General features: G+C 43.2%; 1 protein-coding gene across 1 annotated transcript in view; it reads left to right on the plus strand.

The window, feature by feature from the left end:
- Positions 1-22,559, plus strand: part of GHR (growth hormone receptor) — a 581,985-nt gene that overhangs the window by 505,600 nt on the left and 53,826 nt on the right. The window contains 4 exon segments of the mRNA XM_040343700.1: positions 11,508-11,631; positions 16,928-17,085; positions 19,366-19,452; positions 21,679-21,777. Of these exon segments, the coding sequence (XP_040199634.1) occupies positions 11,508-11,631; positions 16,928-17,085; positions 19,366-19,452; positions 21,679-21,777 (468 nt within the window).

Raw genomic sequence — 22,559 nt, forward strand, 5'->3', positions numbered from 1 at the left:
GCGCAGCAATTTTTTTAAACGTGTTTTTTTTGGGGGGAAAAACTGTTTCATGAATAAAAAAAACACACGTTAGCCTGATTTTTTTTTCATGTAATGTGAAAGATGATGTTACTCCGGGTAAATAGATACCTAACATGTCACACTTTAAAATTTCGCACACTTGTGGCATGGCGCCAAACTTCAGTTTATTTACTGGTTACATATTTGGAGTTACAGAGGAGGTCTAGTGCTCGAATTTTTGCTCGTACTCTAATGATCGTGGGGTATGTAACCTGTGTGTATCTGGCTCTGATACTAGCTACTGCCTCACCAGCCACTGACCTCACTGCACGTCCCCGATGTAAAGCATGTTTCTGGTTCTCAACGCTTGCCATCCTGAATGCAAGAGTTGACGATGAGTTTCACTGGTTTAAAGTGATACTAAAGTCTCTATTTTTTTTTTTTGTTATTTAAAAATAACAAACATGTTATACTTATCTGCTCTCTGTAGTGTTTTTGCACAGAGCAATCTGGATCCTCCTCTTCTCGGGTCCCTCGTTTGGCGCTCCTGGCCCAGACCTCCTGCAAGTGCACCCACAGCAAGCGACTTGCTATGGGGGAACCTGAGCTGAGCCGCAGCTCTGTGTGTCCATTCAGACATGAAGCCGCCACTCAACCTGCCCCATCTCTCTCCTCATTGGCTCAATCAAAATCCTGGTGGGAGTAGATGTTGAGTCTCTATATTCATCCATCCCACATGAGGTGGGGGTACACATGGTATCCCAATGACTAGATATACATCATCCCCTGGCAGGACCACAGAATGATTTGATGGTGGAACTCTTGGATCTGATTCTAATTAACATCTGTTTTGTGTTTAACCAAAAGTTCTACCACCAATTAAGGGGAGTAGCCATGGGAGCCGTGTATGCCCACTCCTATGCTTGCCTACATCTGGGAGAGAAAGGAAGTATACAAACTTTTAAATTTAGTGTACAGCTGAGCTATACACTAAATTTAGCCAGGCCAGGGGTGCTACAAAGATATAAACGGTAAAAATAAAAGCTGACCAATTAATACTTTTACCAACCCCTTTTGCTTTTGCTGTACATGTGGTCTGCATGTAGCTGCAGGGAAAAATATAAATACAAGTTTGACAAATAAAAAATGAATTACTGTATTTATTGGCGTATAACACTCACTTTTTACCCTGAAATTAGAAGGTAAACTGTGCCTGCGTGTTATACGCAGGGGGCTGTGGAAAGTTTTTTTCCTGAAACTTCCCTTTCAAAGTTAGGGTGCGTGTTATACGCCGATAAATACGGTAATATACTGATTAAAAAAATCATCAGAATTACATGATGGTGTTTTTTAAAGATGTATTAAAGCCAAAAACAAAAGATTATTATTTTGCAACTTACCGATTCATGGATGTGATAAGGATATTAATTTTCCTTTATTTTCACCTGTTGATGCAGCCAATAATGGCCTGTACACACGATCCGAATATCGGACGAAAACTGGCATCCCAGGAAGAATCCTACGATAATTGGATCGTTAGTACAGAGCTTTCGAGAGCCAATCACGACAATTCATCCGATATTATTTGATCAGACAAGCACGAAAATTTTCCTCGTATGATACCAGATCGTACGATTTTCGTTTAGTCAGTACAGTATATTACAACACATGACATCACTTCTGTTTTATTTATTTTTTCTTTCCTGTCGTACGAGAATTTTTATGAATTTAGTAACAGATTCAAATTCTACTCGCGACTATTAATCAAAAAAAGTTGCACGATCGGTCGTCCGATTTTCGGATCATGTGTACGGGCCATAAGTCTGTTTTTTTTCAACAACGATTCATTGCCCACAGGACTTTAACGAGTCGCACCCCAAAAAAAATATTTTTTTTTAGGCCAGTTAAAGCCACAAAAACGCACTCCAGATCCGTTCCGGATGCTTTTCTGCATGCGTGTTCTGGTGCGCTTTTGGTGTGTGTTTTTGATACGTTTCCAGATGCATTACAGTTTTTTCACTATACTAGGGTCCAGTACTGCATTCCAGTACAGTCCAGTGCAGGAAAAATTCATATTCTACTTTTTTTTCTGGAACTGACTGCACTGGTGTGAACTATGCTTTTCCGATTATTTCCATACCAATTCTATACACGTTAAACAAAAATCGGACGTTGTGTTCACCTACGATAAAAAAAAATCTGGGGTGCCCAAGTTCGCCATCATTGCTCTATACCAACGCCAGCTGAAAATAAAGGTGGAAACATAATAAAACAATGCAGCCTCCACATTGAAGGATTGGTAAACTGAAATATATAACATTTTTGCTTTTGGGTTTAATACTGCTTTAAAGTGAACCTTTGACTTGTTCCTCCCCACCCCATGCGCAGATACATATAGAGGCATTTGTTAGGCAAGTTAATTTAAAAATTGATGTTGAACAGTGGCGGCTGGTGCTCAAAATTTTTGGGGGGGGCACAAACAAACTGATTTAAAAAAAAAAAAACCCTATTAAATGCTGCCACTGTGCCCATCAATTGCAGCCACTGTGCCATCAATTGCAACCACTCTCCCCATTAAATGCTGCCACTGTGCCCATTAAATGCTGCCAGTGTGCCCATTAAATGCTGCCAGTGTGCCCATCAAATTCTACCAGTGTGCCCTTGAATGCCGCCAGTGTGACCCCCCATTCACTTGTCGTCTGCCTGGCACTTACCCTGTCTTGGTGGGGCAGCGACAAACGAGGTCCTTCATGCATCTCCTGCTGTCCTCATCTTCCGTCTTCTCTTCCTGATAGGCGTCCAATAGTGGCGCCTGTCATTTCAGCCAATCAGGTGACAGATAACAGACTCAAGCACCTGATTGGCGGGGAGGCGGTTCAGTGCTAGGAAAGCGAATATTCATTTGCTTTTCTAACACAGCTGGGTGAACTGCAAGCGCCATGGGGGGGTGGCAGGAGAGAGAGGACAGCTCCTGTGCGCCCATATGGACGCACCACCACTGATGTTGAAGTCAGGCTTTGCCATTCCTTCCCTGCCCCTGTTTACCTGCAAGAAAGAAGAGAAGGCCTGCGTGAATACCAAGTTATTGTGGTCAGGGCTTACACAGTGCTAAGGTCTTTCACCCTGACCCCTTGTGACAGTGCTCAGGGAGATTGGCCAATCAGGTGTCCATTGTTGCATCATTGGAGGAAGGGGAGAGGGTCACATGCTGTCCCGTCCCTGGAAGTACTGGTATTTGAGAAAGCTCTGGTGGGCTTAAGGAACATTTGGTTTGCAAAGGAAAGATGAGCTTAAACAAAAAGGGTGTTGAGCAAATAGGAGAACCTGTATGGGCAAGGCACAGGTTCTCTTTAAAACCTTTTAAATGCAAACCAAACTTTGGTTGTGAGCCATTTACTCCCATTTGGAATAAACTGTGAACCAAATACCTGCCAGGCATACAGTTTGTTCATAAATCTCACATTGTTTGCGTGGGTTTAAACAGCGATAACCCTGCAGTCCAGTATCCAATATGCATAACATGGAGCCATTCCACGTAAGACAGTTGCCAGGCAATTAATGTCAAGAATGACTTGCAGAAGCTTTATAAGTAGGACATCATTAATCACCCAGCATGCTGCTGGTTTAATAGGAACCTTTTGCTCCCCTGTAAACTCATGAGTGTGGCAGTACTGCAAAACCAATTCTGTCACCTAAAGGGGAAAATTAACCATCTTGCAACTGTTATACGCTTTGCTAGCATAATACAGCAGAAGCCATGATTTTTATTTTTTTATGAAACAGAGTTATGTGTGGCAGCCTAGGAGCATGTAATTGGAATTTATTGTTTTTCAGTAGTAAACTACAGTAGGTTAAAATCAGCTTAAGATGAAACAAAATGAAACCACGCAATGGATCTAAGTGTAGTAAAGACAATTGATATTTATTGAAAATTGAATAAAAAGCAGGTGCACTCACACAGGTCGTGAGTATAATGAGACAGTGTGCCACTGTACCTCTCGGGCTGCTCCTGTTATCCAGCTGATTCGCTGGTGAACAGTCCAGCCGGGCTGCAGGGTAAGTCGTACTGCTCTCCTGCTGGAAGCCGCTGACGGAAGCTGGTTCTGGCGCTGACACTTGTGAAGCCCGCCCTCTGGGATGTTGTTTATTGATGGCATGTGCCTGTATCAGAACGCGTTTTGGGGGGATTCCCCTTTCCTCAGAGGCCGGGAGGTACAGTGACACACTGGGGTTGATTTACTAAAGGCAAATCCACTTTGCACTCCAAGTGCCACTAGGGGGCCCCATCAGGGTTGCCAGGCTCAGTAAAACCAGGGACAGTATGTACAAATCTGTGTTTTTTTTACATCTGTCCCTGATATGTCCAAAACCGACATGCTTTTGATGTAAAAAACCCGAGATTTTAGCTGCCCCGCCTCTGTACTGCCTCCTGGCTTGGTGGCCATCTGTAAGCCCGGGGGCCCCATAATCTTCTATTTCCCGGGGGCCCCATGAGTTGTAAGTCCGCCCCTGCCTGCCAGCATGTCTTTGGAAAGTAGGAGGAAACCCATGCAGGCACAATTAGGAACATCCAAACTCTATGCAGGCAGTGCTGTGGTTGGGATTTGAACCAACGACAATAGTGCTGTTAGGCTGCCCTTGAGTTTGTTATTCTTGCCCCCCACACACACTTGTTTGGAGCTTTCACTATTGGATTGAGCGCTTAGGAAAATTGGTACTTCTAAATTCAGCTGAAATCTGTCTGTTTTTAGTGTATGTGCACAATCATTGCTTATTTTTCCTTACTTCATATGGTTAACAGCTTCTATGGAGTCAGTCTGCTGTTATTATCCATGCACAGATACTGTAGACATTTGTTAGGGAAAGAAATTGAAAGTCAAGCAGAATATTTTGTTTCTCTCTCAGGATTTAATGTCTGCATATTACTGAATAACCGACAAACATAAACCTTTATTTTTTCTATTTAATAAAATGTTAGAACTGTTCTGGTTGATGCTGCTGAAATGAAAAATATTGCAAGACATCAATTTAATACAGGCACAATTCTAAGACAGCTAGTATGGAAAGAAACTGTAATATGGATGTCTTGTCTTTTTTGAAGATGACATTTTCTGATTTGGTTTCCTCCAGTAACCAATATATACATCAAAATGGTAACAACATTAAGACCTCTTGCACACTGCAGCTTGAAAATGCTTTGTACAGCTTATTTTTTTTACTGAGCTAAAATACAGTTAATTGTAATGTGCCTATGCACACAGGCATGTAAACAAGTGGTGTGTATTCTTCAGTAAAAATAAAATAGAAAAATCATAATTTTTAGTCAGTAATTTACAACTCGTGCGCATTCACGCAAATGCACACAGATTTGTCCATTGACATTGTCAATCCGAGGACAAGATTCCACTCATGCGCGAAAATGTGAGCAAATTTGCCACAAACGCATATGCGCAAAACTGCATAAATATACATTAACAGGTAGAGTTAGGCCGACTTATCAGTAGATAAGTCGACCTAACTCGGAATCTACGCTGACTCATGTTTAAGCCTATTCTCAAACAGAGATACGCTTAAAAATATCTAAGATAGGACAGCTTGTGCCGTCCTATCTTGGATTGCAATATTTTGGATGGCCGCTAGGTGGCGCTTCCATTGCGGTCGGCGTAGAATATGTAAATGAGTTGATACTCCGATTCACGAACGTACGCCCGGCCGCCGCAGTCGATTTACGCCGTTTCCGTAAGGCATTAGCAGGCCTAAAGTTATTCAACCTATTAGGTGGAATAACAATGTTAAAATATGGCCGCCGTTCCCGCCGCGAGATTCACATTTTTTACGTTGTTTGCGTAAGTCGTCCGCGAATCGGGATTTACGTCGTTTACGTCCACGTCGAAATCAATAGGCCCGTGCGGCGTACGTAGCCGCAATGCACACTGGGAAATGTAGGCGCCCGGCGCATGCGCAGTTAGGATAAAACTTAAAAAACGTGAGGTCAAGCCTCATTGCCATCAAACACGCCCCCCTCCAACACATTTGAATTCGGCGCCCTTACGCCCGCCCGCTTTAGGCTACGCCGCCGTATATTAGCAGGCAAGTACATTGAGAATCATGTACTTGCCTAGCTAACTTATGGCGGCGTAGCCTAAAGACGCTAAGCTACGCCGCCGTAACTTTGCTCCTCTCTACCTGAATCTACCTATATAAGAAGATGTAGATGCTTAAACTGGATAATCGTGTGCAAGAGGCCTAATAGAAGAAGCAGGACTTATGTCTAGCTAAGAGCTTAGCATTCCTTGGCAGCTGCAAACTATTTCCGCTATCTCCAGTTTACTACCCCACCTTAAAGGAAGCCCAGAAAAACCCCAAAACAATCAGAGGGGGGCTTATTGGTGTTGTGAACTTATTTATTCTAGAAAAATGGGAAGATATTTTACCAAAATTGCTCAAGGGGTGGGCACAACCAAAAGTTGTGTTAGGCCCCGTACACACGAGAGGATCGATCCGCTGAAATTGATCCGCGGACCGGTTTCAACAGTAGGATCCCCTGGTGTGTACAATCCAGCGGATATTTTTCCGCGGATTTTTTCCCCCCGGGATGGATTTCCAGCGGATCAAAATCTCTTAACATGCTAAGAAATCTATCCGCTGGAATCCATTCCAACGGATTGATCCGCTGGTCTGTACAGACTCACCAGATCAATCTGTCCGAATCCATCCCCCCGCATGCGTCGTAATGATTCGACGCATGCGTGGAAGTCCTTATATGACAGCGTCGCGCACGTCGCCGCGTCATCATCGCAGCGACGGCACGATGCGTCACCGCGGACGGAATTCCACGGGGATTTTGATCTCATGGTTAGTACAACCATGAGATCAAAATTCGCCAGAGGATTTATCCGCGGAAACGGTCCTCTCGTGTGTACTAGGCCTAAGAGGCCACATAGTCCTGATTATGTTTAGGAGGCACCTTCGGGGCATCTATTTTACCTATTAAACGGCATACTCGTGATAAAAAAAAAAAAGACTTTCATATCACCATCCTGGACCTCATAAAGCATCAATGAATGTCACCATAGTCACAAGGGGGTGTTGTTCTTGGAAGTAGAGCCATAATCTAACCATGTTTAGATATTTATGTTAACCACCAACCACTTATATTTAGACTTTAAAGAATATCAGAAGAAGGGGAAAACAAAAGTCATCAAGCAAGGTTTTCCAACACATGCGGTTAACTCGTCTTGGCTGACAGTGCCTGCTGGTGACCCATAGATGTTAGGTCATCTCCAATATTTGGCCAAAAATGTTGGGATTTCCAAATTTGTTATCCAATGTCTTAAGGACATTTCAACAAATAACGTTTGTATTAAAGTTAGAAATGATGGTCCAATCCTTAAAAAAAAATATTTGACACAGGCAACAGATTGGCTGCCCAGACAAAACTCTTTTCAAATAGAAACTTTTTCAAATAGATGCCAAGATTCCATACAATTTATTCAGGAGGGTATTCGAATACCACATTATAAAAAAATGTTTAAATATTTCATTGGTTGGGAACATGCATCTTTAGAGGAATGCAAATGATGCTTTCTTTGCTATAAAAACTATTCTGCTTGAAGACTACAACTGTAGATGCTTTATCTGAAATTTAAAAGTGACAGAAATAAAGAGGTTTCCAGGAAAATGTTCATTGAATTACATGAGAAAAGCAAATTTTACATTTGTAGGTTTTCTTGATTTTCCTAGGTAACCCTAACTTTCAGTCTAGCCGCTGCCAATACCCACCCTGACCCCCCCCAATGTTGCTCCCTAAACCCCAACTCCATCCACACCACTTCCTTTTAGGCAGCAATAAACAACACTTGACAGATGTTATTATGTATGTCTGGGCTGGCAACGCACTAGACCAGTGGTCTCCAAACTGACTGTGGCCCTTTGCTTGCCTTTATCTGGCCTTTGGGACACTATTTACCTCACTGATACAAGGCACTATTCCTCCCACTGACACCAACGATGAGGAAATATTCCTTCCACTGACACCAACGATGAGGAACTATTCCTCCCACTGACACCAACGATGAGGAAATATTCCTCCAACTGACACCAACGATGAGGAAATATTTCTCCCACTGACACCAACGATGAGGAAATATTCCTCCCACTGACACCAACGATGAGGAAATATTCCTCCCACTGACACCAACGATGAGGAAATATTCCTCCCACTGACACCAACGATGAGGAAATATTCCTCCCACTGACACCAACGATGAGGAAATATTCCTCCCACTGACACCAACGATGAGGAAATATTCCTCCCACTGACACCATTGATGAGGAAATATTCCTCCCACTGACACCAACGATGAGGAAATATTCCTCCCACTGACACCAACGATGAGGAAATATTCCTCCCACTGACACCAAAGATGGGACACTATTTTTCTCGTGACACCATTTAAGGGGCACTATTGTTTGCACCGACACCATTTTCTACTCCCACTGGCCACAGTCCGCTCCCCTCCCCCCAAGTCTAAAGGGCAGTAAACTGGCCCTTTGTTTTGAAAGTTTTGAGACCCCTTCACTAGACCATACTAAAAATCGTTTTTTACAACGCTGTGCACCAAAACGCATGGTAGTGCATTTCCATGCATAGCAGTGCACTGGAATGTAGGTGGTTTGGCATGGTGTGTTGGGTGCCAATAGAACTTAACTTCAGGCAGAACTTCAAAAACAAATCAATGGCGCTCTGTCTTCATTCAAGTAGAAGTTCACCCAAAACCTGATTTGCACCTGAATCGGTCTACAGGGATGCACTGGACCCCCTGCTGGGACCCGCAGCAGGGTCTCGATTTTTAATATAAAACCAAAAAGTAATGCACTTATATCAATGTAGTTAAAAAACAGCATATAAAACAACCACAAACACCCGTCTTTCTGGGATCACATCAGCGCGTCGCTCCTCCCTGTTTGATATGCAGTTTTCAAACTACATTGATGTGAGTGCATTACTTTTTTGATTTTATATTTTATATTAAAATTGAGATTTTACACTATGGCGAGTTTATCTCTTTTTGGGGAATTATGATTGCACTCAGAGAGGACTATGATTGCACTCAGAGAGGAACTCATAATTTCACGTTGTGTGGAGCGCCCTGGACCCTGTATCCTTATCCGAGTTCAGCCGTTCCCTGATCTCTGGAATATAGGCTTGGTGGGAGATGCCATTTAAATATCCTGCTCACTGGATAAAGGCCCTGGCTGGGTATTAGCCACAAGTGTCTGTGACCTTCCATAATAGGAGATCCCCATCAGCTGGTTACATAGTTACATAGTTAGTCAGGTTGAAAAAAGACACAAGTCCATCCAGTTCAACCACAAAAAACAAAATAAAAAAACACAGTAAAATCCTATACACCCAACTTCATACCCACAGTTGATCCAGAGGAAGGCAAAAAACCCCAGCGGAGCATGATCCAATTTGCTACAGCAGGGGAAAAAATTCCTTCCTGATCCCCCGAGAGGCAATCGGATTTACCCTGGATCAACTTTACCTACAAATCTTAGTACTCAGTTATATTCTGTACATTTAGGAAAGAATCCAGACCTTTCTTAAAGCAATCTACTGATCTGGCCAGAACCACCTCTGGAGGGAGTCTGTTCCACATTTTCACAGCTCTTACTGTGAAAAAACCTTTCCGTATTTGGAGGTGAAATCTCTTTTCCTCTAGACGTAAAGAGTGCCCCCTTGTCCTCAGTGATGACCGTAAAGTGAATAACTCAACACCAAGTTCACTGTATGGACCTCTTATATATTTGTACATGTTGATCATATCCCCCCTTATTCTCCTCTTCTCAAGAGTGAATAAATCTAGTTCCTCTAATCTTTCCTCATAGCTGAGCTCCTCCATGCCTCTTATCAGTTTGGTTGCTCTTCTCTGCACTTTCTCCAGTTCTCCTATATCCTTTTTGAGAACTGGTGCCCAAAACTGAACTGCATATTCCAGATGAGGTCTTACTAATGATTTGTACAGGGGCAAAATTATATCTCTGTCTCTGGAGTCCATACCTCTCTTAATACAAGAAAGGACTTTGCTCGCTTTGGAAACCGCAGCTTGGCATTGCATGCCATTATTGAGCTTATGATCAAGCGAGCATCCCTTGCAGTGGATTTTGCACATTACTTGGTGGTGAAAACTTAGGCCTCGTACACACGATCGACCAGACCAGTTTCAGCGGACATGTTCGGTCGTCTGTACGTCCAACCGGACAATTTTCCGGCGGAACGGACAGGTTTCCAGCGGACAAATGTTTCTTAGCATGCTAAGAAACATGTCAGCTGGAAGCCTGTCTGTCGGACATGTTCGGTCGTCTGTACGACTTACCGGACATGTCCGCTCGGCTGAAAGCCCTCGCATTCGTCGAAGTGATTCGACGCATGCGTGGAAGCATTGACCTTCCAGGGTCGCGCACGTCGCCGCGACGGCGTGGCCACGTCACCGCGTATCCTGTCCTCGGGAATTTTGGTTTAATGGTGTGTACAACCATCAGACCAAAATCCGGCAGCAGACATGTCCGATGAAAACGGTCCGGCGGACCGTTTTCATCGCACAGTCCGTCCGTGTGTACGAGGCCTAACACTTTGGAAGGACACGTTACGAATTTGGAGGGGCAATCCTTTGAATTTGAGCTATTTATTTTAATGATTTTGGTTCTTGCAAAATTAATAAGTATTTGTATTTTTACTTTTTTTTCATTAGCACTACCTAACTAAGTGTCAATAGCGCTGCCTTATTTACTATTACGTTTATGCACTGTATATATCTTACAGGAGGGTTGCTGCTCGAATATGATCTAAATTAGCGCAGTTTTACTTTTTATGATATTTTATTTCATGTATGCTTTTTGCCTGAAGTTCAATTTTAGGAATGAACGACATTGCATTGCACCTATGCACATAAAACGCATCACTCTGCATTGTAGTAAGGCGTGTAATAATGTTAATGTGTTGGAACATTGTGAATGCACCCTTAAAAAAAAAACAAGTTGGCTTCAATTTAAAGCAAAAGATTTGCAACATCTTTCTGCATTGGGGCAGCTAGGATGATGGAAGTAAAAGAATTGTCTGGAATTATTTTGTAAGTACATTACAGGAGTGTTTACTTAAAACTTGTCAATTCTACCTTAGACTTTGCAAGCCCTAGAACAGGCTGTTCACAAATCATAGCAGCTCCTGTTGTGACCTCCAGAAGTGTCAGTAATTGATTTTCATGGTAAACAAGTAAAATAATTTTGTTTTGTACATACACACAGCACGCATTATTGGATTCAGGTTAACAAAATCACCAGCTGCCTGGGGAACTTAAGACGGCTGGGTATGGCTAACTGTGAAGCGATGTTGCTTTATAAAAAAGATTTTAATATAGAAATAGCTGATAGCAATGTGCAAGTTGATGTTTGCTTCCTGTTCACAACAATTCAATTAACCCCGTTGTTCTGTTCTTTTTTAGAAACTTCGAGAGGGCCCAGAATCACGAGCTGCCGATCGCCACAGCTGGAGACAATAACATGTTATTGGACTTATGGAGATTTTCAGAACTTGTCCACCACGATAAAGTTCCAGTATAAGACAAGGTATCATAGCTTTTATATTTTTGTCATAGGTAGATTAGTATAGGCTTTTTATCAAACAATCAATGTATGAAATCAATTGTCAATAGAAAGTACCGTATATACTCGAGTATAAGCCGAGTTTTTCAGCACATTTTTTTGTGCTGAAAATGCCCCCCTCGGCTTATACTCGAGTCACCCTTTTGCGCCTGATCTCACAGACTTTGGGGACCCAGTACCAACCAAACACATGTAGCCCCACTCTATAAGTGTGTAAAGTTTTCTGTCTGGGGGACTTACGGCTGGGGATCACCGATTTTTCAAATCCGGGCACCCCTTCCATAGACTCCTATGTTAAACGTAAGTCTAGTCAAGGACACAGTGAGGCATGCACATGGACACAGTGAGGCATACAGATAGACACCCGGGCCCATATTCTCTCTAAAAATCCGCGGGCTGCGCTTAAGGCACTTACACTCCGCTGTCCCAACTTACAGGAGCAAGTGTTGTATTCCCCAAACACTTGCTCCGTAAGTTGGGACGGCGGAGTGTAAATGCCCCGGCGTAGCCTGGCGGATCTCCAAGGGGGCGGCTTGTATTCAAATTAAGCGCGCCCCCGATTCTAATGAACTGCGCATGCGCCGGGCTTCAAAAAGCCCAGTGTGCATGCTCCAGTTCTCGGCGGAAAACGTCAATGACGCCGACGTGTGCGTCATTGACGTAAAGTCGTATTCAAGAACGACTTACGGAAACGACGTACCCGACGAAAAAACACGACGCGGACCCGACGCCATCCGTAACATGGCCTACGTGGGACTTGCGGAAACTTACTCCTCATATAGCAGGAGTAAGTTTCCGCTTACGCAAACGACATTAGCGACGGTTACGCGACGCAAACTCGTTCGGGAATCGGCGTAGAAGGATCATTTGCATACGCAAATGAGTCCTTCACGTAAATGCCATCTAGCGGCGGCCGGCGTCATTACACTTAAGATCCGCCAGTGTAAGTGACTTACAGATGGCGGATCTTAAGTGTATCTATGCGAAAATGATTCTAAGAATCAGTCGCATAGATACACGGGCCAAAAAAGGGAGATACGATGGAGTATCCTGAGATACTCCATCGTAACTTCTATGAGAATATGGCCCCCTAGGCTTATACTCGAGTCAACATGTTTTCCCAGGTTTTTTGTGGTAAAATTAGGTGCCTCGGCTTATATTCAGGTCGGCTTATATTCGAGTATATACAGTATTTAGAAGGCCTTAAGGCCCGGTTCACACTTGTGCGATGCCAGACATTGCATGTAATTCGGATGTAATCCGCAGCGCACTGCTGTTCAAATTACATGCGATGTCTATGCGGTGCGATATCAGCCATACAGATAGTATATCACATTCGGTCCAAGGACGCACAGGACCCTTTTTTCTGTTTGGATCGCATTTGTGTTCACACATATGCGATCCGATTCATGTCCGAACTGTAAGTTCGCGCTGCGATACGCAAGCTGAAATTGGGGTGTCCTTAAGATATAATGCCACACCCCCGCAGTTCGCATATGGCAGTGTGAACTGCCGTGCACGACGGGTGCGATGCGGGAACCCGCAGTGGATTTGCGGTGTTCTCGCATCGCACAAGTGTGAACCAGGCCTAAAGAAACATTTTATTTTACTTTTTATTTACTTTCAACTGCTGCTTTTTACTGTAATCACAAAGGCAAGCAGACATACACTCGCCGGACACTTTATTAGGTACACCTTGCTAGTACCGGTTTGGATCTCGTTTTGCCTTCAGAACGGCCTTCATTCTTCATGGCGTAGATGCTCAACCTGATTCCCAAATGACCTCAGACTGATCTTGCCTGATCCTGAAGTGCCTTTGTGAACAAACCCTTAAAGTGGATATAAACCCACTTTCATCCTTTCTAAACAACTGCCATAGTGGTTATCTATGAGGATATACATGCCTCCTGCATATATCCTTTCCTGCCAAATGTCTCCCCTCTGTCTGTTATGAGACCCGAAAAACTGCAGATCCTGTGGGTGGGTCTGTTGTCCGGAGCTCGGTGGGTGGCGTCGTGGTGTCAGTAGACTCCCCGCCCACCTCTACACTCCCCTTGTCAACATGCATTTTCTCCTGTGTATTTCCTACACTGAACTTCTGCTATGATCACTAACATCCAGTCAAAACCCAGAAAGGTCACCACATGACTTCAGCATGCCCAATCATGCTGAGGTGTGGAGAAGCCAATCCTGGGAGAGCTGGAGAAGAAAGGAGAAGGGGGTCAGAAAGTACACAGAATGTCTTTCTCACACTTGTACATGAGATATGAAAATCACCTGTCATTCACAACAAGGGGGAAGAACTGATTCCTATTTCTCTGTGTGTCAGTTTTTATCTCACTGAAAAAAGATAAGAGCTGGATTAATTCTTTGTGGCAAGACTGGGCACAGATGACATGAAATCCTATACTGTACAAGGTGCAAGCCTTAATTAAAAAAAAAAAAAAACATTTGGGTTTACATCCACTTTAATGTTGGCCTGAATTAGAAAAAATTAGAAGTTTTTCTATGTTATATTGAACATCAAAGTGTTACTTTTATTTTAAATTCCTCTTGACATGTGCACTGCCAAAAAATGTGTTTGTTTTTGTTTCATTGGTTGTTTCTTTTTAATTTTTTTTTGCTTTTTGAGTCATTTGTTATGATTGAAATTAGTTATTTCGAACAAATTCTAAAATTCTAAAATTTGGAAAATCTAAAAACTCGGAAATTCTAAAATTCCGAAAATAAAAAAGAAATCTGAAAAGCGGGTCTTAAGACCCATTTCCTGATTGGCCGAAAGGAGAAGGTATCCTATTGACCTAGGAGGAGGAGGGAGGAGACACATGGCTGCCATGAGGAGACGCAGCAGAAGTCGCCACCCGTTAGCTGAAGGGCCGTAGATGGGGTAAGTGCGGGGACAACCGGTGGGATTGCGATTGACTCGGACGACCCGACCCACGGGTCAGAAGTGGACTCCCTTTCAATGATCACACTGGCACTTGTAGCGCATAAAGCAAGTGAGCTCTTCTTTTAGTTGAAGTGGCCCCTTCTTTCATATTCATATGCTTAAAGGATTATTGCACATTTTTTATGGACTATTACCTGTGGACTAATTCTACACACTAATGGGTTCCATACCATTGTTATGAGAATCTTCACATCAAGGCTCCCTACATGATTGAGGGAACCCAGCCTAGAAAAGGGGCTAAGAGGACCATCATGTGTGAAGCGTGAAGACATCTAGAAGAGGTAAGTATATAAAGAACAAAAACATAAAATACAGCCTGGAGAACCTTTGGGGCAAGGAAGGAACAAGAACCCCAGAGTTTGGTTTTAGCATGGAAGCTGCAATAAGATAAGAAATGAGAATATACAAATCTCCATGTGTAATGCAGTAAAAAATGTATAGACGGCAAACATTTAAACGTGATCAGAAGAAAATTGTTTAAAGGGGTTGTTAAGGCAGTGCACACAATCACTGCTATATACCATATGCCGTTTTTTAAAATTAATCTTCTTAATACCTTATTTCTTCTCCACGATCAGCAGTCATGTGAACGCCCATTGTTCTTTTCTTACGATGTATGCTCTACGGAAGGAGGGCTGAGATCTCCCTCTGATGTTTTCCAGGCGGTAATGGGACCTCCCTCTAGTGCATACATCGGAGGAAGAGAGCGACGGGCGGTCACATGACCGCTGATTTAGTAGATGAATTTTACAAAACGGGCTGGTAGCGATTGTGAGTAGTATTATTTGCACTGCTCAGAACAGTGCTAGAAGGGGAGGGGCGGTTCACACACAGAGCTGACCGGCATGGAGGGGAGGGGGGAGGAGGACAGAGGAGAGCAGAGAGGAGAGCTGCAGATGGCAGAGGCTATTAAACTGATCATGGTGTCAAGGCTCAGCAGCCATGCTATAAAGTGGTCAGTTTACAGGGGGAGGACATAGCCAGGCAGGATTAGCCAGGTATTCCAGGGGCCAAATTACACAGCAGAAGCACTGTGCTGTTGTTCAGTTGTTCATGCTTTAAAGGAACAGAAGCCCTGTGTTTTATTGAGGGTAACAAATGCTTTAAAGAGGAACTGAACTCTGGAAGGTGTGACCAAAGAAAAAGCAGAAAGGGGCCACCAGGTCTTGTCACCAGCATTCCCTGGGGTCTTCCTGCATTTTATCTTTCCCACATTTCTTACATTGCCTTGTTCTACACTGTGTCTCTGTCTGAAAGTAGACATTTTGGTAGAGGCAGAGCACTAAGGTAGTGCTATCGCCAAATCCCCTGAGACTAATAGGTAGATTCACAAAGAGTTAGGCCGGCTTACAGATAAGCCGACCTAACTCTGAATCTAAGCCGACCTATGTTTAAGTGTATTCTCTAACAGAGATGCACTTAAACATATCTAAGATAGGACGGCTTGCGCCGTCCTATCTTAGATTGCAATGTTTTGGCTTACCGCTAGGTGGCGCTTCCATTGCGGCCGGCGTAGATTATGTAAATGAGCATTTACGACGATTCCCGAACGAACGCAAGCCCGCCACAGTCGATTAACGTCGTTTCTGTAAGCGATAGGCCGCCTAAAGTTATTCCACCTATGAGGTGGAATAACAATGTTAAGTATGGCCGCCGTTCCCACCGCGAGGTTCAAATTTTTTACGTCGTTTGCGCAAGTCGTCCGCGAATCGGGATTTACGTCGTTTACGTATACATCGAAATCAATAGGCCCGTACGGCCTACTTAGCCGCAATGCGCACTGGGAAATGTAGTCGCCCGGCGCATGCGCAGTGTCAAAAAATGTGAGGTCAAGCCTCATTTCCATACAACACGCCCCCCTCCAAGTCATTTGAATTAGGCGCGCTTACGCCCGCTCGTTTTAGGCTACGCCGCCAAAAATTAGCAGGTAAGTGGTTTACCTAACCAGCCTAACTAGCCTAACTAATTTACGGCGGTGTAGCCTAAAAAGACTAGGCTAGGCCGCCCTAAAGTTAGGCGCCCCTATGTGAATCTACCTATAAATGTCTGATGCAGATATACTGTTATGAACCTTTGTGCGCAGGAGTGCCTAGGCATCCACAATTACCAGGAAATGCCCTGCTATTTTTTAGGAGGAACTTGCAACAAAAGGTACATTTTAGGGTATTGCTTAAGCACAATTAGGATGTTGCCTATAAATAGCAGATCTGCCCTAGTGGTAGATGGGGCATTGGGCTGAGTGGTTCATGTGCATTGTAAATCTGGTTTGTAAATCTGTGTCTGAATGCCCTCTCAATATTCCTGTTGTAGTGACCATCAATGGAATGACTGCCCCGACACTGAGTCTGCAGGTAGAAACAGTTGTTATTTCAGCAAGGAAAATACCTCAGTCCTGTGGAATTATCACATCCGCCTTATTATTGAAAATGTTACAGTTGATGAACGTTCATTCGTCATGGATGAAATTGGTGAGTCTATGCAAATTTCTAAACCTGTCTCTATTTGTACAAGTATGGTCAACCCACTACATATAGCATTGCAGTGCAGCCCCTATTTACAAAACATTTTCAGCTGTTAGAACAATGATAACCATAGACATAAGCCTGCAGTGTGGAGATCAGAATTGCAGGATCATTCTGAAATGTATGCATCGTTCCAGTGTGAATGTATAGTCCCTGTACAGACACTTCCAGGTCTAGCCTATTCTTAGAGGGCCAGTCCAGATGGTTTGGGAGAGTTCTAGGGGTGGGTAGACACATCTGGAGGAGCCTTTACCCAGTTTGATGTTTATTGACAAGCGTGTGACAACATGTCATGTCTGTAGGTACTTTAAAGCTCCACCATTTTGGATAGCTGTGAAATGATTAGATCCTTTGTATCCTTTGTCCACTCTTGATAGAGCATTGTATATCTATAGGCACTGGCTGCTGGAGTCTCTATGCAAAATACAGAATGAGCTCCAAAACGGCTAAACATTGAGTTAACCTTAAGCCAATGCAATATTTAAATTATATTATATGTTTTATTTCTACTTAACCAATACGTCTCAACATTTATTTGGCGAGGCTTTACTAGGGGAACTTACTAAAGACAATTGCAACGTATTTTCTACAACATATTTCCATACCATACACTAAAATAGAACCTGTAGACCTTTTTAAACTTTAGGTTGCATGCTTTAACTTTATTAGCCAAAAAAAGATCCTGCTTGGGCTTTTCTAAAGCTGATACCACATTATTACTAACTGCTTGACTTCCCTGACATAAACCTTGTCACCATCTCTTTCCATTGCCCCTATTGACCAGTGCTCATGTTGATCAGTGAGACACGCTTATTGGACAGGGTTCATGACGCTTTCAGCTCAATGCTTTCTTGAAATGCCATCATGCCTATTTTATCACGTATAGTTATACATAGAACACCAACAAGAACAGTCCTTCCCTAAGTGTGCATAGTACCAATGGTGGTACTTGTTAAGGCTGAGCACTAAGCACTAGTTTCAGGGCGAAATGCGTCAGGGGTCGGGTTTTATTTTATTTTGCTGTGATTTGTAGTGCTGTCCTTCTTTTTTTTTTTTTCCAAAAGTTTTATTTATAAACAGAGGAGCTGGTCCCGGTCGGACCACATCATTTACAGACATTTCAACTTAGTCAGTGGAGTCAACATACAATCAAAGGCAGGCCGTAAAACGTAAGGCGTAGTGGTTTCACATTTGGCGTCTATCACTAACGAGTCTCGGTGGGGCTCACGCCTTCCCAATGTGGCAGCGGGAGCCTCCACTCGAGAGCCATTACGACCTCCCTTCGCCAAGGTCGGGGCAGTCCCAGTAGATCAGTACCGTCCTTCTTTTAATAATGATACAATTGGTTCAGAGTGCGACTGTCCAGAGACAATTTTTGTTCCTGCTTTGCGAAGTGCATTGCCTGCACCTGAGTTGTCTGCAGTGGAGGATGTTCATCTGGGTTCCCACCTGGAGTGGCTACTCCCTTTTCCCTATAGAACAGTAATGTCTTATATATTATTGTTTTTAGACTGACTGTCTGCGATCCAAGGCTGTGCCTGAATTGCCTACTCTAGATGGTGGTGATCACTCGGTTTTATTCTCTGCACATCGCAGTAGTAGGATAAAGCTCCATATCCCACATCATCACACAGTTTTGGCTCCATGTAGAAGGAGAAGGCTACTGTAGACCATGAGCAAGGGAATAAACAGGAACCCAGCACAAACTATACTCTGAGGCAGTGCCGATCCTGACCTCCCTAGGGCCCTAAGCAAAATGACATGGTACATTAAACATGAGAATCGGGGGGGCGCTGACGACAGTGACATGTCACATTAAAGAAAGTTGAGAAGCGGGGGGAGGGGGTGTTCTGCTGTCGGAAATGACTCAGCCAGCGAGTTTAGAAGCGGGTGAGGGGGCGAAAATGACTTCTCACCAGGCGGGGCCTCTAGTAATTTGGGGGCCCTTTGCAGCTTTGCGGGGCCCTAAGCGGCTTGCATAGTGAGCCTATAGCGAGGATCGGCCCTGCTCTGAGGGCCAGTACAACTAAAGCACGTTGTAGCAGCTTAAGTTGGTTGTATATGTAGTAGTCTTCAATTGGACTACTGGTGAAGGTTTTAAAGAACTTTTCACATTTAAAAATGTAACTGAACTAAAGAGAAGTTTTGTATATCTGACATTAGCTGTAAAACATTTTGGACTGTGTGTATCAGACTATTTCTATATAATTTTGTTTGTTTTTTTAGAACGATCTACAACCAACTCACAAAAACAGCCACGCTCTATGGCAGAGATCACCAGAGGACCTTTGCAGAAGAACATGAAAAAGACATGTAATTTAGTTATTATACTTAAATGTTTTTATATATGTGCATTACTTACTATTTGTTACATTAGCCTGATGTTTTTGATGAAGATAACCAACATATATCATGATACCTCCCAGATTTTCCTAATTTATTGGGACCATTATAGATTAATTTTTTTTGGAAAAGAGGTGGAACTTGAGTAAAGTGTATTTGGTATCATCTGTGTAGCACCCTGATGTTTAGGCAGGTTTGCTATCAAATTTATTTGCCAGGCGATATTTGCCTTGGCCAATTGTTAGGAGATCAATTGATTCCTCTCTAAATCTGTTGCTCCCTTTCTCTTCTGTCACTAGGTGGCACTATGCTAGTGACATTAAATAAGACAGGGTTTTGCAAAGCTCAGACATGAATGGATGGGGTGTCTCAGCCATGGGCAGGATATTATTTGGTCCCTTGGCCTGCTGGGAGAGCCTATTTATTTGGGTAGATTCAGGTGATTTCTGTGCCACTCAGACAGCTGTCTGGGTGAACGTCTGTTGTGCTGCCCTGGACTGCTAGGCCAGAAGCCTGAGGCCTATCCCGGGACGTTTAGCTGCTAGGCTGCCTTAGAGCCTTTTCCGGAGCGGGAGAGCAGTGTAGGGTTCAAACTACTGGCTTGCAGTCCAACCAGAAGTAGTGGTTCCGCTGGAGAGGGAACCAGCTGTGGTCGTAGGTAAAAGGGGAAGCTATTGTCACAAAGGGATCAACCACCTTGTTATCGGAGACCAAGTAAGTAAGCTGAAGCCAGTACCAGAGCAGTCGTCTCGCCAGCTGGGGGCGGTGAAGATGTTGGAAAAATTCAGTGAGTGCCAAGCCAGGGACCCAGTAGGACAGCAGAGGTGACGCTTGTGGAGCATCAGTGGGTGCTAAGCCAGGGACCTAGCAGGTCACCCGGGGTAACGCTTGAAGATTATCTGTTAGTGCCAAGCTAGGGACCCAGCAGGAAAGCAGGGGTGACGCTTGAGGAAGATACTGAACACTAAAGTGGAAGAGCGCAGGGGATCCAGTGGCTATTGGATCCAAAGTCTAGTGAAAGACTGGGAGTCCATTGAGTAAAGGCTCACAGTGAGTGACTGTGGAGTAAGCGGAGAAACTGTTTGTGTTGCCAATAGTTGAATAAACTACCTGTTAGTAACTGCTACAAGATTGTTGAAATAGGAGACGGCGGTCCTACCTATACAGAAGTGCGGTCCGGCTGGAGGCCTTCATCTGTATAGCTGTATACCTATAGAAGTCTTGGAGTCTGCTAATTATCGTTGCATATACTTAAGGGTGTCCTGGCCCCAACTCTCTCTCCTCAGATCTGTTCAAGAGACAATGAATCTATTTGCATTCAAAATTGTCTGGAGCCCACCATTTCATATTGCATTACACTCACCATGCCTTGCAACCCCACTCTACACTGAAGGATGTCATCTGTCCCTAACGCTGGAAGTCACCATAAGGCCTCTGGAGGTCCCGGGACCTTGCTACATCTGGATATGGTCAGATTTGACAGAGATCAGGAAATCAGTTCAAGCCTTTGAAATTATATACAGTGTATATGTGTTAGATGCTTCCATGCACTGTCTCTGATTTCAGGAGCGGAGATCCTCAACATTTTGCAGGCCCAGATTGGCAGAGGCTGGCAGCATCAACACAAACACGTGCTGCAAATCACATTAATTTTCAGCAAGAACCAGTGGTTGTGTTCATGTTTACTGTATATACTGTAGGACATTGTGCCTTATGTGGTCTTTCTACTTTACACTCTAAGCATCCCGTGTTGATTGCCTTTGTAACAGAGCCCAACCATTATATAAAACTAAATGTTTTTTGTCGTTTTTAAACGCATAGGAAAAATATATAATCTGTGAAGCTAAGGAAAATCTTCTGTTGGATAGTTGTCACCAGAAAAGGTGTCCCCCATTAGAAGATTTTTCATCACCTGTTGTCCTGATGAGAGCTGGGTTCTCAACGCTGGTCACCTGGACCAAATACAATAGAGAGGGTGAATGTACCCGACAGGAACACAGGCAATAAACCTAAAGCTAATGATCAGTGCAGAAAAGCTTTTGCTTGCCATCCATTATATGTTGATTAGATAATAAAAACATTATGTAACTATTTATGTGTAATGTACACTCATGGCTTAGTATCATATGATTGTGATATATTTAAAATAAAAACACAAACATTAATTTTATTAAAACATCTTTTGGTGGCTTGTAGATCCTCCTGGCTGGCCAAGAATCACAGAGTGCCGATCATCCCAGCTGGAAATCTTTACTTGCCATTGGACCTATGGAGAATTTCAGAACTTAACGGCTTGTTAAAGCTGCAGTATTTTAATACCGTTAAGTACCTCTTTCATTCTCTTCTATGTAGGAAAGGATTGCATAACTTAAAACCAACAAAATGGTTAAAAATGTATTTATCCCTTTATTGTTGTATTGGAACATTGCAGTATGTATTAATCTATGTTTAAAATTTTAAATGTTCCCATTTTATTTTCTTAACAAACTTTATTAGGTAGAATAATACTCATAGCCAAAAACGTACCATAAGCATAATAATACATAATTAAACTGCACAATCTTGTACTAAATCTAAGATACTTATTAGAAGGCAAGAGTGTACCTCTGTATTAACTTGTAAGGTTGGCATTAGCCAAGCTTGCAAAGAGTGTCACTGGAAAAGGGAAGGGACATTTGCAGATTTAGGGGCAACATAGTGATTGTGCCAGGTAGTTGTATCCCTCTAAAGACACAGAAGTCACCAACAGACATTACATTTTACCAAGATCAGATCATTGTCTTCTCAAGTCTTGGATGCCCTAAGTGTCAAGGGTTAGTCCCACTAAGACCATGGTTCTGACATCTGAAATCCCTGTTTGCCAAATCAGCGTTGTCTGCCTTTCCATGAAAGTGATCAGCAAGGGTGTGAATCTAAACTTTTATTGATTACAAGAACTAGCTCTACCTTGGCAAATGGTTCATCAAAAGACAGGCAGAGTAAGGCTCTGAACAGACAACAGTTCCTCTAAGCATAGACATGAAACTGTTCTGAAGTGGCAAAGTTAACTACGTTTATCTTATTCAAAACTTGCCAGG

This window comes from Rana temporaria, chromosome 1, assembly GCF_905171775.1.
Source record: "Rana temporaria chromosome 1, aRanTem1.1, whole genome shotgun sequence".
NCBI classification, from domain to species: Eukaryota; Metazoa; Chordata; class Amphibia; order Anura; family Ranidae; genus Rana; species Rana temporaria.